This window comes from Rhinolophus ferrumequinum, chromosome 11 (genome assembly GCF_004115265.2).
Source record: "Rhinolophus ferrumequinum isolate MPI-CBG mRhiFer1 chromosome 11, mRhiFer1_v1.p, whole genome shotgun sequence".
Lineage (NCBI taxonomy): Eukaryota > Metazoa > Chordata > Mammalia > Chiroptera > Rhinolophidae > Rhinolophus > Rhinolophus ferrumequinum.
In genome coordinates, this window is record NC_046294.1 from 35,435,783 (window position 1) to 35,452,871 (window position 17,089).

General features: G+C 41.0%; 2 protein-coding genes across 4 annotated transcripts in view; one reads left to right on the forward strand and one right to left on the reverse strand.

Moving 5' to 3' along the window:
- Positions 1–1,154: 1,154 nt before the first annotated feature.
- On the reverse strand, positions 1,155–6,530 carry MISFA (mitochondrial sheath formation associated). 2 transcript variants are annotated; one of them, XM_033119584.1, is made up of 4 exons: positions 4,804–6,530; positions 4,312–4,400; positions 2,477–2,514; positions 1,155–1,633 (listed from the first exon to the last, which is right to left on the reverse strand). In XM_033119584.1, the coding sequence occupies exons 1-3, from the start codon at positions 4,870–4,872 to the stop codon at positions 2,493–2,495; spliced, it is 180 nt and encodes a 59-aa protein (XP_032975475.1). In that variant the 5' UTR covers positions 4,873–6,530; the 3' UTR covers positions 1,155–1,633; positions 2,477–2,492. The 2 variants fall into 2 exon arrangements, with proteins under 2 accessions (XP_032975475.1, XP_032975476.1); XM_033119585.1 differs by having other exon boundaries at positions 4,297–4,400.
- A 357-nt stretch (positions 6,531–6,887) lies between these two features.
- The window catches only part of UEVLD (UEV and lactate/malate dehyrogenase domains), a 41,991-nt gene continuing 31,789 nt past the window's right edge, over positions 6,888–17,089 (forward strand). For both annotated transcript variants that reach the window (XM_033119580.1, XM_033119581.1), the window contains exons 1-2: positions 6,888–7,347; positions 14,991–15,075. In XM_033119580.1, the coding sequence (XP_032975471.1) occupies positions 7,306–7,347; positions 14,991–15,075 (127 nt within the window). In that variant the 5' untranslated portion in view covers positions 6,888–7,305. The remainder of the gene's footprint in view (positions 7,348–14,990; positions 15,076–17,089) is intronic.

The following is a 17,089-nucleotide window of genomic DNA, read 5'->3' on the forward strand; positions in this document are numbered from 1 at the left end:
TGAAATTTATCTTCCTTATTTGTGGTAAAAGTGTAATATTCAAGACCCTGTCATTGTATTTATTTGACTTTGCTATTCAGCCAACTCCCCTCATTGAGTGTTCTCAACCAGGAAGAAATCTACTCTAATGTCAGCTAATAATGGTTTTCTCTTTTTAGCTCGATTGCTGCCTTCTGTTTCTGAGGTCCTGTGTTATAAGGATGATGTGATTGCTATATTTGATCTTGGTAAAGCACATTATTTTAAGGACTGATTCTTATCTTACCTTATGGAATTGCTTTGTGACATATTACCCAGTCTTAAGGTTAACAAAGTATCTTAATGATAGAATGTTATCTGTTTAATTACATTGTTAGTTACAATGTTTTAAATACACTGTTAAAACATTGTATCAACATAAAATTTTGGAAGCTATGTTAAAAATTACTTACAGGGGCCGGCCCTGGTGGCTTAGGCGGTTGGAGCTCCGTGCTCCTAACGTCGAAGGCTGCGGGTTCGATTCCCACATGGGCCGGTGGGCTGTCAACCACAAGGTTGCCAGTTCGACTTAGCCTAGACTCCCATAAGGGATCCAGTTTATTTTTAAAGGACTGTATTTACTGTTAGATTTGTCTCTTCCTCCCTCCCTCCCCCTTTAAGGGTCAGAAAGCTCCAAACCACTAGAGGGCTTATTATGAATAACCTAGGGCACAGATACCCAGATTAATTGCATGGCTCTTATACTTAGGTTCCAACCTTGGTCTCATCAACTCAAACGGCATCATATCGAGGACTCAGCGAGCAGCTCGCTTTTGTCTCTACACATGCTGCCTCTATTAGCAGCAGTCACTGCTAAAAGAATCATTAGGCAATTTCTTGGTTCTTCAGGTGAGGGAGACATTTGAGCCAAGGGGCAGCCAAGATCTTGGCTATCCCAGTCTCTTTTGTTTGGCCCTTGGCACATAAAAGCATGTCAAGGAGAAGGCCTGGACCTTAATCTTGACTGCAACCCAGAGCTGTGGGAGTCGGGAAGGCACTTAAGCCTCTCAGCTTCATTTTGCCATTTTGTAAAAAGGCTAGTACCCAACTCAGAAGGTTTATTGCTGAAGATTAAAATAATGTATAATTTAGTATCTAGCACCCAATATAAAAATGAGGTCCTTTCCCCAACCGTGTAAGCTTTGGGTTCTTTAATAATCGCTGTGAAAAAGCCACAGAGAAATACCCCCCCCAAATAGGCTTAATGTTCCTGCAATCCCTTGACATTTAACATTTTTTCAACCCTGGGTCCAGGAAAAACATTACATGGGAAATAGGTCTATAGAGCTGTCAAGTATTTCTGTCCTTAAGGATACAGAACAGAGGACAAATTGAGCAGTCTCTTAATCTTAATACCAACCTTAGGGACTATGAAACAGAGGAGATTCAATCACTCCCATCCACCCTGACTACTTCCCTTCCTCCATCTCCATTTCGAACTAACAGAATGCCAAGTCTTCATCTTAAAAAGTGCAGTAACTTTTTACATAAAATGTGACCAAGTAACGTGCAATGACTTTATGCGAAACCAACAACAGGAACTATACAGCTGGTCAGGTGAGCTTCAGAGCTGCATTTCTTCACCAGGATCATCGTTGCTTATTTCCAGAGGGGTCTGAAGGAAAAAAAAAGTATGTCAGGTGGGTCTTGTTTAGTGTTTGCTAGGTGTGGGGCTGAGGTAATTCCATGTTTCCCTGAAAATAAGACCTAATCGGAAAATAAGCCCTAGCATGATTTTTCAGCATGACATCCCCTGAACATAAGCCCTAATGCATCTTTTGGAGCAAAAATTAATGTAAGACCTGGTCTTATTTTCGAGGAAACACGGTTGCTCTCCTTGCCAAGGGCACGCAAGGGTAGCTGTTTCCAATTCTGTCACTTACTGATACCTGCGATCCCAGTTGGCAGTGGGGCTTAGCAATATGGGAGCTGACAAGAGGTAGTGAAAAGACAAATGTCCAAGGTCCAGCAGGAGAAGAGAGGTAAGAGACAATCTGCCACAAACAAGAACCATTTTACCAACCAGTGTTTATTTGACGAGGGAGAGTTGAATGTGGGTTGCTGGAGTGAGGTGATTTAAGAAATAGTATTGAAGGCTGAGCATATAAAATGTCCCATGAGCACAAGAGTGACCTACTCATGTCAGACAGCTTTGACCCTGGGCCTGTGAAGTCTTTACCTCTACACTTTCAGTTTATTTGAAAGAAACTGAAGAACTTAAAAAGAATAGAGACTCTTAGGAAAATATGTATAAAAGGTCAAAGGAAAGACAGGGAACTCTCTCAACACTAAGTAGACAGTGAATAATAATTGAAGTACGTAAGCTACATAACTTTTTTAATAAAGAAAAGGGTATTTGTTTCTAAAGTTACTAGAGTTGGATTTTGATGCTCAGTTCATTTTCCTGGGGGAATACATTTCAAAGTAGGAATGGAGAACAAAGTTAAGGCACACTTACCCCTCCTGGGGGATATTTATATCCCTTCCACATTGTTCCTGCAATGAAAAGCATCCATAAGACAACAATCATTGCGGGCTGGTGGTGTGTTCGGGGGGGAAAATGGTGTTTCTCAAAGGTGTGTTCTAGTCCCCGGGTCCTGGGTACTGGGCTGCTTCATTCAAGACCAGGTGGTGAATGGCCCAGCATGATAGCTCCTGGCTGAGGAGCTTTGTGGTTGTCTGAACTGAAATGGCTTGCCATGGCCATTTTGGGGGGCAGAGATCAGATACCAATTGTGACATCAGCTCTTGTGTCTTTGGGGACCAATCAGAGTGAGTAGCTATGGGATGGTTGGCCAGGATACCAGGTATGTTGGGGCTAAAGAACCCTTAACAGAAGGGCCTTGTTTTCTGGTGACTCTTATGTGGTTAGGATCTAGCTGGCATTATATCTTTATTATCACCTGTCAAATTTTTGACTATTGGCTCTAGGCAATCAGATGCAAAAAAACACTCCTTTGTAAAACACAAACAAAACAAAAAATAGCCTGGATGAACTGGCTAAGATGCTAGGAGCAATTACTTTATATACTATTGTTAGGCTATTCAAAGAAGAAAAATCTTGCATTTTGCAAAAAAGCACAGTTAAATCTTCATCCTGCAGGGTGAGCCTCCTCACAACATCCCTGAGGAGGGAAGAGAAGGAGGATGGGCTGTTATGCTCATTTCACAGCTGGAGGAACTGAGTTGTAGTTTCAGTGGTTTGGTCAGGATCAGAGGGTGGCAGTGCCTCAGCTACACGCGTGCCCGGTGCCTCCATCCACATTCCCACGCCCACAGAGGGCCGGCTGCTTTGTGCCAATACTCTCAGAGAAATTCCGGGGCAGATGGAGAAGAAAAAGCAAAACCATCATGCCTTGTTCTTAGTGTACCTGGGGCTGAGGCGTGATACCCACCCTCCCTGCCTCCTGGAGTAGCTTCCCAGAAAACCTGATCCTGTCATTGGTAGAAGACTAAGACTCAGAGTTAAGTTTCTTTAACTATGGTATATCTTAAAAACAAAACAAAACAAAACAACACCACCAAAGACAACAGGTCTGAACGAAATGGGGTGGGATGGGAGGAACCCAGGAGATGGTTTGCTAAAAGGATGCTGATTAACGTTTGCTGTAGGCAGGCTGGTCTAGTAGAATAACCATAAGAGGCTATTAAGTCCAGAGATCTATGCTTGCATCCCAGCTTCACAAACAAGTGGGTTTCTGTAGCCTTGGGGAAACAGGTGAGGTCATTGCCACCAGTATATCTTTGTTGACTGGTTCATTATCTTGCTTAGGTGTTAAGTTGGCGTTTACTAAATGCTAATTGTCAAGCTTTGCATTAAAGGCTTTATAGCAATTACAAAATGCAATCCTCACAAAAATAGTAAGAGACTGAGATAGAAACTGAACTTCAGAGAGATGAATCTTTCCCAAGGTCACATAGCTAGTAAGTTGTAAAGTTAGGACTTGACCTCACATTAACGTTAACTCCAGTTTCAGGGTCTTCCAAAAGGGGCATTCAAAATGCTGGTCCAATTTATTATAGAGTCTGTGAGGAGCAAATAAGTTAGTAAATTGGAACAGTCTTTGAAAAGAATACCTATGAGGTGGGGTTATTAAATCTTTGAACTTTGGCCTGCTGCCCTCAGCAGTGCTCCGTGAATTTTCTTTCCCCACCATCTATGTCCAGTCATTTCCCCTTCTATAGTTTATCATATTTTCCAGAGGAATATAAATTCTCCACTGAGATTTCAGGGTGTCACCAAGTTTTCTGGGGAGGGAGGAATCCAGCCCGACACACCTGACTACCACTCACAGTTGTAGATCTTCATCCAAAGCCTTGCTCCTCCTGTGTGCCTTGCTCTCCTGAACAGGCCACCTTTCTTTCCACCTCAGAGTTGAAGGCTGAGTCAGAAAGAAATTTAAAGGCAGACATGGCTGTACTCTCTGGCCCAATAGGTAACTGTCTCTATATGTGACTGGAAGGGCTGCTGAAAAGTCCCACACAAAGCCCACATTCCAACCACTGATCCACTTGGCCTGAAATCCAGAAGTCAGGCACTATAGGGAGCAGACCCCTTATAAATTCCATGCTTTGAAATAAGTTACTAAGGGTGAGGGGGACTTAAAGATGTCCCAATGGGATGGGAAATAGCCTGGGAAACTTTGTTCCCATTGCATCCTGATATCCAATTAATAGTGAGACCTCAACTATCTTTCTCACTTGGTCAGAAACCCCAGTTGGGAGGGTCAGCCAGAGCCAGGACTGGCTGACTACCAGGGATTTACAGGCAGGGTCATTACTTACCGTGAACTTTGGAAATGTGCCCATGTAACATGCAAGTCCAACAAAAAACAGCCAGCCAAGCACAATCATGACAATTTCTAAGACACAATTGCTCAGTGAAAGACTCTTCACCAAGATCTTGGCAAAGGAGTATGCTCATAAAACCCTCAGTTGGCAGAGGTCTTGCATGTCTGTTTCAGTCCTTGACTCCAAGGGATCCGCAACTCCCTAGTGGAGACGTTGGAATCCAGTAGGGCATTGTGACATCATTGGTCACATGGCCCATACTCAGAACAGGTCTGATCAGGTTACTCTGTTCAAAACCCTCCAGTAACTTCCTCTTTCAGAGTAAAAGCCTAACAAAGACAAAAGCAACCCCTGACATCGGAACTGGTCTGACCCAACGAGGTCTCAGGGTTGTTAGCCGACCTGGCACTCACAGCTAGGCTGTTATTCTCCTGTTGGATATAACAATGTCACAGAACACCAACATCAGACAGGGTCACTCAGACTATGACAAAATGAGACAAAACAAGGCCACTTCATAATTTTGTCTAAGCAGACAAAAACAAGGTCATTGTGCAACCCTGAAATGTCAAACATCCTCTTCTCTCTGCTAATATGAGTGACTGCTGCTTCTTTACCAAAAACAGCTTTATCCTTGCTCTAGTTTGCCCATCTTCTATTTTTTCAGATACCCAACCATAGAATTGTCCCTGCTTTTTGATAGCTCCCGATCCAAAGCGAAGCTTTGTTTCCTTAAACCTGCCCCCGAGTCACCCAAAACCCAAATCCTGTAATCGGTTCTTTCCAACACTCTTAGCGAGCTATCCAAAGGTTCTCTACATTATCTGCTCTCTCACAGCAAGGGGTAATAAACCCGACTTGTTTAATTGGGGGCGTGTTCCAGCTGGTCTCTGGCTGGAGGGCATTGACAAGCCAGAGTCAAAATTGTCTACCAAGCCCCACAGTGGTTCTCAGACTTTATCATCCAGGTTTCTTTTTTTTTTTTTTTCATCCAGGTTTCTTAAAACAGATTGTTCAGCCCCACCTCCAGAGTTTCTGGCTAGTCTGTAAGTCTGAGGTGGGGTCTGTACTTCTAACAAGTTCCACGTAATGCTGAGGCTGTACCACACCGGAAGAATCACTGCCTTAAACCACTTGTGGCTGGCTCCATCTTACTTCTCGGATTTACCCTATTTCTGCTTCTTCACTTCTTATTTCATTCTACTCAGCCACACCGGCCTCTTTGCCATTTTAAGCCTCTCCATGCTGATGCTTCTCTTAGGACTTTGCTTTGAATGCCCTCTATATGAAACACTCTCTCACCTCTCAAGGAGACCTACCCTGATCTCCTTACCTTGCCTTTAAAAATTTTTGTCCCATAACAATCGCTTTCTAACATGCAGTCTGATTTACTTACTATAGTTATTGTTTTGCTCTCTTCCTACTAATAAAAGAATGACAGCTTTAGGACAGCTGATATTTTTGTTAATTTTGTTCACTTCCGTATCCTCAGACCTTGAAAACTATCTAGCAACTAGTCAATGCTCAACAAAACTTTGTTGAATGGATAAAGCCTCCTTCCAGCCTTTCACTTTCTTCTCCTAATTGAGTCACAGCATTCCTGCCTTTGGCTCTTCCTAGTAACACAATCACCCTCCCACCACCCCAACATCTTGACAGTTAGAAAAATCCAGCTCCTGTGACTTTTTAGGCCCAATGGCGCAAGCCAGGGATACAAAGCAGGGAACCCACAAGTCAAGGAGCTCTACCGATGCCAGCATATTGCTTATCTTCGCCTTCCTTCTCCAGATGACCTCATCCAACAATCTACCTCCTCTGTTGTTTTCAAAGTCTTTCTCACCTGGATTTTTCCTCTCTCCACCACCATGTTTATGACACCGCCTCATAAAATAAATAAATAAATAAATAAATAAATAAATAAATAAATAAATAAATAATTTTAAAAGGCGCGCCCGCGCCCTGACGCCACACCCCCTCACAAGGCTGTCCCATCTCCCAGTTCTCTGGCAACACTCCTCCTGACTCCCTGTTCCCTTTCTAGCTCCCGTAATTTTGCTTTTGGAGTTTCATTACCTCTCCCTTCCTAAATCCACCTACAATATTCGGTCTTGATCTTTTTCGATACAGCTGAATTTCACACAGCCCAGAAACTCTTCCAGAACAGCGAGAGCTGCTTCCACTTCCCTGCCTGCTTCTGGGGTCCTTCCTGTCCCTCTCGTCACAGACGTCCCCAAGTTTGCTTCCAGGCGGCCGGGTCGCGGTTCCCTACCGCGTTTCGGTCGGCGCTCAGGGCTCGCGCTGCAGCGGTGAGTGGACTCCCGGCCGGACCGCAGCGGCGCCGCGCGCGCGCAACGCGGGTGACTCTCGAGTCTGGGAAGGGGCGGGGCCTCGGCCCGCTCGGGAGGCTTGGTCCTCGGCGGCCGCCGTCCGGGAACCGGTGTCGCAGAAGGTCCGGGGGCTGGGGTCCGGCAGCCTGGCTCCGGAAGCGGGCCGGAGATGGAGTTCGACTGCGAGCGTCTGAGGCGACTCCTTGGCAAGGTGAGGGCAGCCCGCCGGCCGGGCCTGGGGCTCCCGGGCCTTGGGGGCGTTTCCACCCCGGGCCGAGCTTTCTCCTCGCGGTGTGTCCCCGCCTCGTCCTGGGGCGTGGAGCGCAGGCGGGCTGGCCGGAAGGCGGCTGCGGGAACAGCCCTGGCCTGGCCGCGGGCCTCACCCTCCCTAGGTCGGGGCTCTGGCTCCGCCCGCGAGTTCCAGGTCCCCCAACCTCCACCCAGAGTGAGCCCTCAGGCCTCCGGCTTCTCTGGGTCCCAAATACCTGCCTGTCCCTGTAGCCACGCCCCTCTCTGCTGAAATGGCCTGTCCCACTTTTTCTGGACCTGCCCTGCTCATCCTTTGTGAGACTCAACTCAGCTGTTACTCCCGGAAAACAGAATCACTCCCTTCTCTCTACTTGCTTTCGGAAGGATCGATTATCACATGGTGGAGTAGTTATTTATTTACAAAACTTACTCATGCTTCGGAACTCTCTGACCCCCAAGACGGTGCGTCTCCTCGCCCTGTGCCTGAGAACAACGGAGGTGCTAATAACCGTGCAGTGAATGAAAAACCTGAGTAGATTTAAGTATGAGGGCAGCGCTTGAAGGCCCACAGGAGATTCTCTTAGTGTTGAAAGGTTGAGTGGGAGGGTGACCCAGAAGTCCGATCTACATTTCTGGGTGGTGACTGGCGCCAGCTTCCGGGTTAGGTCAGGCTCTCTGATTCCCCACTAGTGTATATAGTCGGAAGGAAGCCCACTTTTCACCAGTTTTCTAGTTAAGTGATTCTTAATGTTTCTTAAGACTTTCCCAGCGGAAACCATACACTTACGCCATTTTTTGTTGGAGTTGTCTGTGTCTTTCTTTGTTGTGAGAGATTTTGAAGCCTCATGATTGAAATTATTTATATGTAATCGATTAGAATGATTTTATCTCCTGTGACTGGTATAGATCTTGTAGGAAGAGAAGTATCATCACACTTAGAATTTCAGCCTTTCTATCTCCTCTTCAGACAACATGAAATTAAAAGAACCATTCTTACCAAGTTTTTTAATGAGTGTGATGTATTATTATTGTCCAGTGTGAAGAATTGTTAAAGTTGATAGTAGAAAAAGAACTTAATAATTTTGGTGGAACTGGAATGAAGGAAGAAGACAAAAGAGAGATGGTGATTTTCTCAAGGATGGGAGTAGACTAGCAGAGAAATTTTTTTTTTCATCAGTGCTTAACAGAATCTGGCACATAGATGCTTAACATTTGTTGGATTTGTAAATTAAGGAAACCAGTTAGAAACAAGTCAGTCCTGCTAATATTTTTGAAGTTCCTCAGCCCTCGCACTAGGCAAATAATGTAATAACTTAATATCTAGAAATAATTTTAAGCTGAAAAATCTGTGAACAATACGTTAAAATTAAGCAACTGTATGGAGAAAGTGAAAATTTTTATCGAAAACAAAACAATAAATATTCCAACGTAAATAAATATTCCAACTTCATGGATATGAAGAAATCAGCTCTCTCCAAATTAATCTAGAGAGTCAATGCAATTCCAATCAGAATTCTAACAGGTTATTTTGGGAACTTTTCATGCTGATTCTAAAATTCATTTGGAAGGGCGGAAGGCCAATAATCTTGACATTTTTATGGAAGAAGAGTAGGTGTGGAGACTTGCTTTACCAGATGTCAAGACTAGTAATTAAAATTTAGTGTGGTATTGATATAGGGTAGACAAATTAACCAGTGGAACAAACTAGAGAGCTTAGAATCACATTCACACCTGTTTGGAAATGCAATATAAAACAGAACAGGCACTGCAGATAACTATGGAGAGAATACAGGAACAGATGATTATCCATATGGGGAAAAAATGAAAGTGGATTCTTACCTCTGTAATGACAAGTGGGGAAAAGAGAGAAGAGGACACACTGGAGTGGGGATTATTCAATTTATTTATTTAGCAATAGCTAATCAATTTAGGTACCAATGTCCAATAGCAAAAGACAAAGACAATTAATAGAATTTTTTAATGACAGAAAGTAAAGGTGGTTAAGACTAAACTATATACATTGATAATAACGTCATGTCAAAGGAGTATACATACATATAAGTTTAAGAGGTCCCAATACATGTTTACTATTGACCAAAAATCACTTGGCTACATACACAAATAACATCAGTAAGGAGTATCAAAAAGCAGTGACAAGCTTTATAGGATAGTAGCTATTACAGTAGATGCCAAAAGCTCACCAAACCTGGGGAGAACAACACTGAAAAGTTATAAATCAAAACTTTGCCAAGTCTGTAGCTGAGAAACTCGGGTGTTTACCACACGCTGCTTGTTAGTTCCCAAGATGCTGCTGCTGTTGTCTTTGTTGTTGTTGTTATTGTTGTTATAGTTGTTGGAAGTTAGGACGTCTTCTGATACTGCAAGCTGCATACAAGTTCCCAAAGATGCTAGAATGATGCCAATTCACCAAATAAAAGAAGTCTGTACTGTCCATTGAGGCAAGTTCCCATCTCTTACTCTAAACAATCCAGTCCTGAAAAGCAGTCCTGAAACAGCAAGTCTTCTGAATAGTAACCTCTTGAAACAGCAATCAGTCAATATCCATATGCCACTTGAGGTCTGTCTTATATATTTCTTTAGATGTACCCCAGAGCCAAGTTTGTGTTCCTGCCTCCCCTCTCCAGGAATAGTCAGTTCCAGGAGGGTTGGGCAGTTAATGATAAGAACGTTGCACATCCGGCTGATGAAAATAATACCTGCTGTTTTTGCCTGGGACCATCAGCCCGAGGCCTTTCCAAAGCCTGGCAATATACCTGTCACATCATCCTGATGTAGCTTAACTACTTCTTCACTTCATCTGTTGATGTGGGTGAAATAGACAGAAAGCAACGTCATCTCATATTATCTCCCCTACTCGGGATGATGAGACCAAAGGGGAAATTCTCTCAACCCCTGATCACAGAATTCTTTTAACCCTAAGCTAACCATCACCTCACAGCACAGACAGAAAAGCAACCTCATCCCATGTCTCTCCTGCTCAGGAGAATGAGACCCAGAAAGCAGCATCATCTCATATCTCCCCTGCTCAGGAGAATGAAACCAAAAGGGGGAATTTACTCAACCCCTGATCACAGCACAGAAAATCACCTCACATGCAGGAACAGATAAAAGCTAATAGACAAAAGCTCACATCAACCAGTGAAGGCAAATTTTCTTCAACATCTACCCTACATCCTCTTACCAAACTAAAAAATTCCTGTGCATTAAAGATTTAAACGTAAAAGACAAACTTTAAAATGTATAGAGATAAATGTAGGGGAAAATTTTTATGGACTCAGAATATGCGAACATTTTTTTAAACAAGACATAAAATACTTAAAGAGACTGATAACTTTGACTACATTCAAATTAAGAACTTCTAGATATCAAAAGACAGCATAAAGAAAGTGAAGAGTCAAAATACAATCTTAGAGAAGAATTTTGTAACATATAACTGGCAAAGTATTGATATCTAAAATGTATCAATTAGCATCCTACAAATCAGTATTAAAACCAACAGAAAATTGGACAAAAGACATGAATAAGCATTTTTAAAAAAAGAAGAAACAGGGCAATGAATGTTTGCTCAATCCATTAGTCGCCATGGAAAAGCCACCATTTTCCCTCACTAGACTGGCACAAATTAAGATAATTTCAGATGATTTGGAAGATGTGAAAGAATTGGAACTTTAAACACTACAGATGGTTAAATGCTTATTTAACCATTGTGGGAAACAATTTGGCCTTATTTTATTAATTTGATTGTATGTGTTTTATGTCCCTTCTACATCTTGGTAGATACCAGAGAAAATGCAGAATATATGAAACGAGACATTTGCAGAATTATTTATAACTAAAAATTGGAAACAACCCAAATATGTCTGCATTGACGGAAGGATAATTTGTTGTGTATTCACATATGGAAAACACTACTATGTAGCAGTGAAAATGAATGAGCTACAATATGCAACGTTACAAAGTGAAAAAGTATCAGAGGTTATATACAAAATTATATTTTGGTAAAACTAAGCAACAAAACTAAACAGAAATTAAACAATAAACAGTGTGTTTTTTTAGGGATACACACATATGTGATAAAGCTATGGAGGGCAGAAACAAAGGAATGTGAATACTCAATTCAAGGGAGGCAGTTGAGTGGACAAAAAAAGTCCTTAGATAGGTGTAAAGATATTGGAAAGGTCTGAGTTGTGTGGTATGGTAGCCACTAACCACATGTGGCTATTTAAATTCATCGAAATTAGCTAAAATTAAAAATTGAGATTTTGAGTCATACCAGCCACATTTCAAGTGTCAGTAGCCACATGTAGCTTGTGGCTCTTGTGTTGGACAGCACGTATAGATCTTTTCCATCATGGTAGAAAGTTTTGTTAGCACTGTTCTAGATTGTATGTGGGTGGACTGGTGCACGAGTGTTTATTATTCTTCAAAATGTGTGTACATGTTTATGTATCATTTAGTTTGTATTAAATACTAAGTTTAGAAAAATTCTCCAGTTCCCTAATTCCTATTTCCCACTCCCCTGGCTGAGTTACCTTGGATAAGTGACTTAGCCTAGATTTGCTCACTTGTAAACTGATAAGATTGGACTTGATCTGGAAGATTCCTTCCTGCTAAAATTTTTTTTTATGAAATGATGCCACATAGTGTTCCTCAGTGTGTCCTACATTTGAGCACTGTCATATAAGAATATTCTTGGTGTTCATAAATATCAGTCTACTAAATAAACATACTATAGCATGTCAAAGTTAAAATTTTAGTAACTTACCAATTTTTCAGTCTTACTGATTTTTTGACAGTATAATTGCTTTTGTCTTAGAATCTTATGGATCAGCTCATCTCTTCAGTGACATGCCTGTACTCTAAGCATGTGGCAATTTTAACTATGGATATGTGTCTGAGGCACATTTCCTTAGAGACTATTGTACAGACTTCTGTTAGGTGGTGTAGGAACAATAATGGAATATATGTCTTAATATTACACTAAGAAGGTATTCTGTTTTCTATTAGAGTGAAACTTGACGTGAATATCTTTTTCAGGACAGATAAAAATAGATGTCTTTTTTTTCAGGTGTCAAAAAGGCAAATCACGTTCTGACTAGTAGTAGTGACTTGGGTTTTCAAGCCCTAAGAAGTGTGCTTTTGCCCTCTTTGGATAAACTTTTATAGCAATTTTGCAATTAAATCAATTCTATTCTATCTATCTCACTGTAGCCATTAATAGTCACAGTCTCACAGGATGTTAAGGGTGTAGAAAACAGCTTATAATGTTAAGTAGAAAACAAAACAAAAATTGTTTTTGTTCATAATAAATGTATATTCCCGATGACAGCAATGCAGCCTTTTGTACATTTGTATATTGTTTGAAGTTGGGATGATTTCATTCACTTTTGCGTACCCTGAGTCAGGGACCCTGAATCTGGGGCACATTTCACCCTGCTGTATTGTGGTTAATACTGATCAATTCTCAGTCCGGTGATCACAGATGCTTTCTCCATCCACTCTGGTATTGTAAATCTGCCTCTTTGCTAACTGGCACCCAGGCAGCCTACATTTATTGAAGGCATACCCTGTGCTACGTGCTGTGGGGAGATACAGAGATGAGTAAGAGGTGATTCCTGCCCCGCGAGTTGTTAATAATCATAGGCTTTTTCTTCTGTCTGCCAAGTTCTTCCCCATCTTCAAATGACCTTGTAGGAAGAGAAGTATCTTCCCTCTAATTTTCTGTACCATTCTAGACTCTAAGATGAATTGTAGACAGCTCTTCCTGGAAGCCTTTCTGTAACTTGGATATGCTTTATACTGATTCATCATTTCCTGTCTGTACTTACTTTGTGTAGCTATTTTGTTTATTATCTCACTTTTACATGTGTTAATCATGACAGCCTCATACACACACCTGTTGAAGTTGGTAGGCAGCAGAGCTATCTCTCTTTTGCAGACAAAAAACTTCAGGCTCAGAGAGCGGAAACAGGATCTGTTAGCAGGCATTCCCCATTATCTACCAAGCTCCCCCAGCCCTCGGCTCCCACTCACCTGTTTTCTGTTTCTATGGTTTGCCTGTTCTGGATAGGTCATAGACAAATCTTACAATATATGGCCTTTTGTATCTGGTTTCTTTCACTTAGCATAATGTTTTCAATGTTCATCCATATTTAGTATGTATCAGTTCTTTATTTTTATGACTGAATATTCCACTTTATCTATATGTCGTATTTTATCCATTCATCAGTTGATAGACATTTGGATTGTTTTCAGTTTGGGGCTGTTATGAATAATGCTGCTGTGAACAGTTGTGCACAAGTTTTTGTGTGCACATGTTTTCATTTTTCTTGGGTGTATTGCTGGGTTGAATGGTAACTCTGTGTTTAATCTTTTCAATAACTGCCCGACTCTTTTCCAAAGCAGCTGCACCATTTTACCACTAGCGGTGGTAGATGTATATGAGGGTTCTGATTTTTCCGCATCCTCTCCACACTTGTTATTGTCTGTCTTTTTTTAAAATTTTTTATTACAGCCTGTCTTTTGATTATAGTATGACTCCTCCATCTTCTTTGTTTTTTTCCAGGGGTTTCTTGGTTGTTCTGGGTCTCTTGAATTTCCATATGAATTTAAGATCAGTTTGTAAATTTTTGCAAACAAGAAGAGCCAGCTGGAATTTTGATAAGGATTGTTAATTATTGAATCTGTTGGGGAGTATTGCCGTCTTAACAATATTAAGTCTTCTGATCTAGCAACAAGGAATGTCTTTCTATTTATTTATATCTACTTTAATTTCTTTCAACCATGTTTTATAGTTTTTAGAGTCTAACTTTTGCATCTTCTTAAATTTACTCCTAACTACTTTATTTGTCTTGATGCTATTGTAAATGCAATTGTTTTCTCAAATTCATTTTTAGAATGGTAATAGACACTTAACATACTTTTTTGCTTTTATTTAATCCTTAGCTCAAGTCTAGGAGGTGGGTATTCGTTCTCTTTGGGAATGAGAAAATAAAGTCAAAGAAATTAAATGATTTTGCCTACAGGGCAACCAAGGTAGTATTTCTGGGAGTACATCTGGATGAATGAAGAGACAGTTCACTTAACCTGACTGCAAATGCTTGCATGCTTTCTGTTCTCCCTTTGAAACCCAAGATGCAGTAACAGGAGGGTTGGAAGGGAAATTCAAGGTGTCTCAAGTGAATGAATGAGGTATTCAAGAATAAAAGTTGGATCTTGAACAGTGGTGACAGTGGTAATACATACTTCTTAAGCTTTCAGGAGGTATTTGGAGGCAGTTTGATTTAGTGATGAAAGGCCCAGGTCCTGGGTTTGAGTGCTGTGTTCCCTGTCTAACTTGCTGTCTAACTCAGCAAGTTATTTTGATTCTCTAGCTTTCATTTTCATTTCTGTAAAGTAGAGCAGTTATAAGCCCTGTCTACTTCATAGGGTTATTATTAAAAGGATTAAATCAAATACTATTCATGTTTGTAAAACTCAGAGCCCAGGGCCTAGCACATAGTAAGTGTTCACTTAAATGTTAATTGTAATCGTTCCATTGCCTATAGATTTCTTCTTATTCCATGCTCATTTTTCTCATTTCAGTACAAGTTCAGAGATCTAACTGTGGAAGAATTAAAGAATGTAAATATGTTTTTTCCACATTTCAGATATTCCATGGACACCTATGGTAAGAATCATATTCTCTAGTTTTTGCTACATTATATAAACTATTAATTATTTGTTCCTAGTGTAATGATCAGCGGGGAAAAGAAAAGGGAGGATCCCATGCTAGAGAGGGATTTATTGATTGATTTATTTAGCAATATCTAATCAATAGTAGAAGTCAAAGGCAATCAAGGCAATCAAGGAATACAATCACAAGAATATGCACAGTAAGTAAAATGCGGTTAAGATTAAACTACACACACCTTAATAATGTGTTTCCCCGAAAATAAGACCTAGCTGGACCATCAGCTCTAATGCGTCTTTTGGAGCAAAAATTAATATAAGATCCGGTTTTATTTTAATATAATATAAGACCTAATATACCATATCATATCATATCATATCATATCATATCATAACATATAATACCATACCTGGCCTTATATTAATTTTTGCTCCAAAAGTTGCGTTAGAGCTGATGGTCTGGCTAGCTCTTATTTTCGGGGAAACACTGTAACAATGTTATGCTAAAGAAGCTCACCAAACCGTGGGAGATAACCCTGGAAAGGTCGGGAACCAGCCAGACCTCACCAGGTCTGCGTCTCCTGATGCTGTAAGTTGTAAGCTGCATACAAGTTCCAAAGCGTACTAGAATGATGACAGTTCACCATCAAAAGAGCTCTCTCTCAAAGAACTCAGGTCTGTTTTATATTTTTTTTTCAGATGTGCCTTACACCCAAACTCCTTGTCCTTGCCTCCCCCTCCGGGAATGGCCAGTTCCTGGAGGGTCCGGCAGTTACTGTGAAAAAAATATTGCTTATCCGGCTGAAGGGCTAGTTCATCCAGACAAGCAACATCTGCTGTTGCTGCTTGGGGCCATTGGTCCAAGACCTTTTAAAGCTTGGCAACGTGTTGATATAACTTAGCTACTTCTTCACTTCATCTGCTGATGCGAGCGAAACAGATAGAAAGCAACATCATCTCATATCTCCCCTACTCGGGAGGATGAGACCAAAGGGGGAATTCTCTCAACCCCTGATCACAGAATTCGTTTAACCCTAAGCTAACCATCACCTCATATGCGGTAACAGATAAAAGCCTCACAGCACAGACAGAAAAGCAACCTCATCTCATACAGTAAGCAACATCATTTCATATCTCCCCTGCACAGAAGAATGAGGCCAAAGGGGGAATTTACTCAACCCCTAATCACAGCACAGAATTCTTTTAACGCTAAGCTAACCATCACTTCACATGAAGGAACAGAAAAAAGCTAATAAACATACATCCAACAATGAAGGCAAATTTTCTTCAGCATCTTCCCTACACCTAGAGAGCTACAAAATTATAGTTTCTCATTTCTCTCTTTTATCCCCTGCTTTTGCACTAAGCTTTGTGACCTATGGTTTCTGGAGGAAATTTAGGTTAATACAATTTACATTGTATTAACTTTCTGTTCCTGCTGAAACAAATTAGCACAAACTCAGTGGCTTAAAACAACACAAATATACTATCTTACAGTTCTGTAGGTTAGAAGTCTGGGCTAAAACCAAGCTTTTGGCAGGTCTTAGTTCCTTTCCTGAGATTCCGGGAGAGAATCTATTTCCTGGTCTTTTTCAGTTTCCAAAGGTCACCCACATCCTTTGGCTCAAGGTCTCCTTCCTCCATCTTCAAAGCTAGCAATGTCGCATTTCTCTGACCATCCTTCTGTAGTCAAATCTCCCTCTCGCCACAGCCAGAGGAAGGTTCTTTGTTTTGAAGGACCAATGTGATTAGATTAGGCCCACTCCAGTAGTACAGGATAATTTTCCCATCTCAGGGTGCTTAACTTAATTGCATCTAAAAAGTCTCTTTAAATAAGGTCACATATTCATAGGTTCCAAGAATTAGGGCACGATATCTTTGGAGGCCATTATTTTGCCGACCACATATATGGTTGATTCTAAATTATAATAACAAAGTTTTAGTTATCCGGTTCACTTAATATAGAAGGTCTGGCTACCTAAGAAAGATTTTTCTTTACTATCTTTCAAAAA

Coding starts and splice junctions, on each gene's coding strand:
- MISFA (XM_033119584.1), bottom strand. CDS start 4,872: ATGATTGTGCTTGGCTGGCTGTTTTTTGTTGGACTTGCATGTTACATG. Junction 4,401..4,803: donor GCACATTTCCAAAGTTCACG/GTAAGTAATGAC, acceptor TTTCTGACTCAG/CCTTCAACTCTGAGGTGGAA. Junction 2,515..4,311: donor TTGGATGAAGATCTACAACT/GTGAGTGGTAGT, acceptor TTTTCATTGCAG/GAACAATGTGGAAGGGATAT.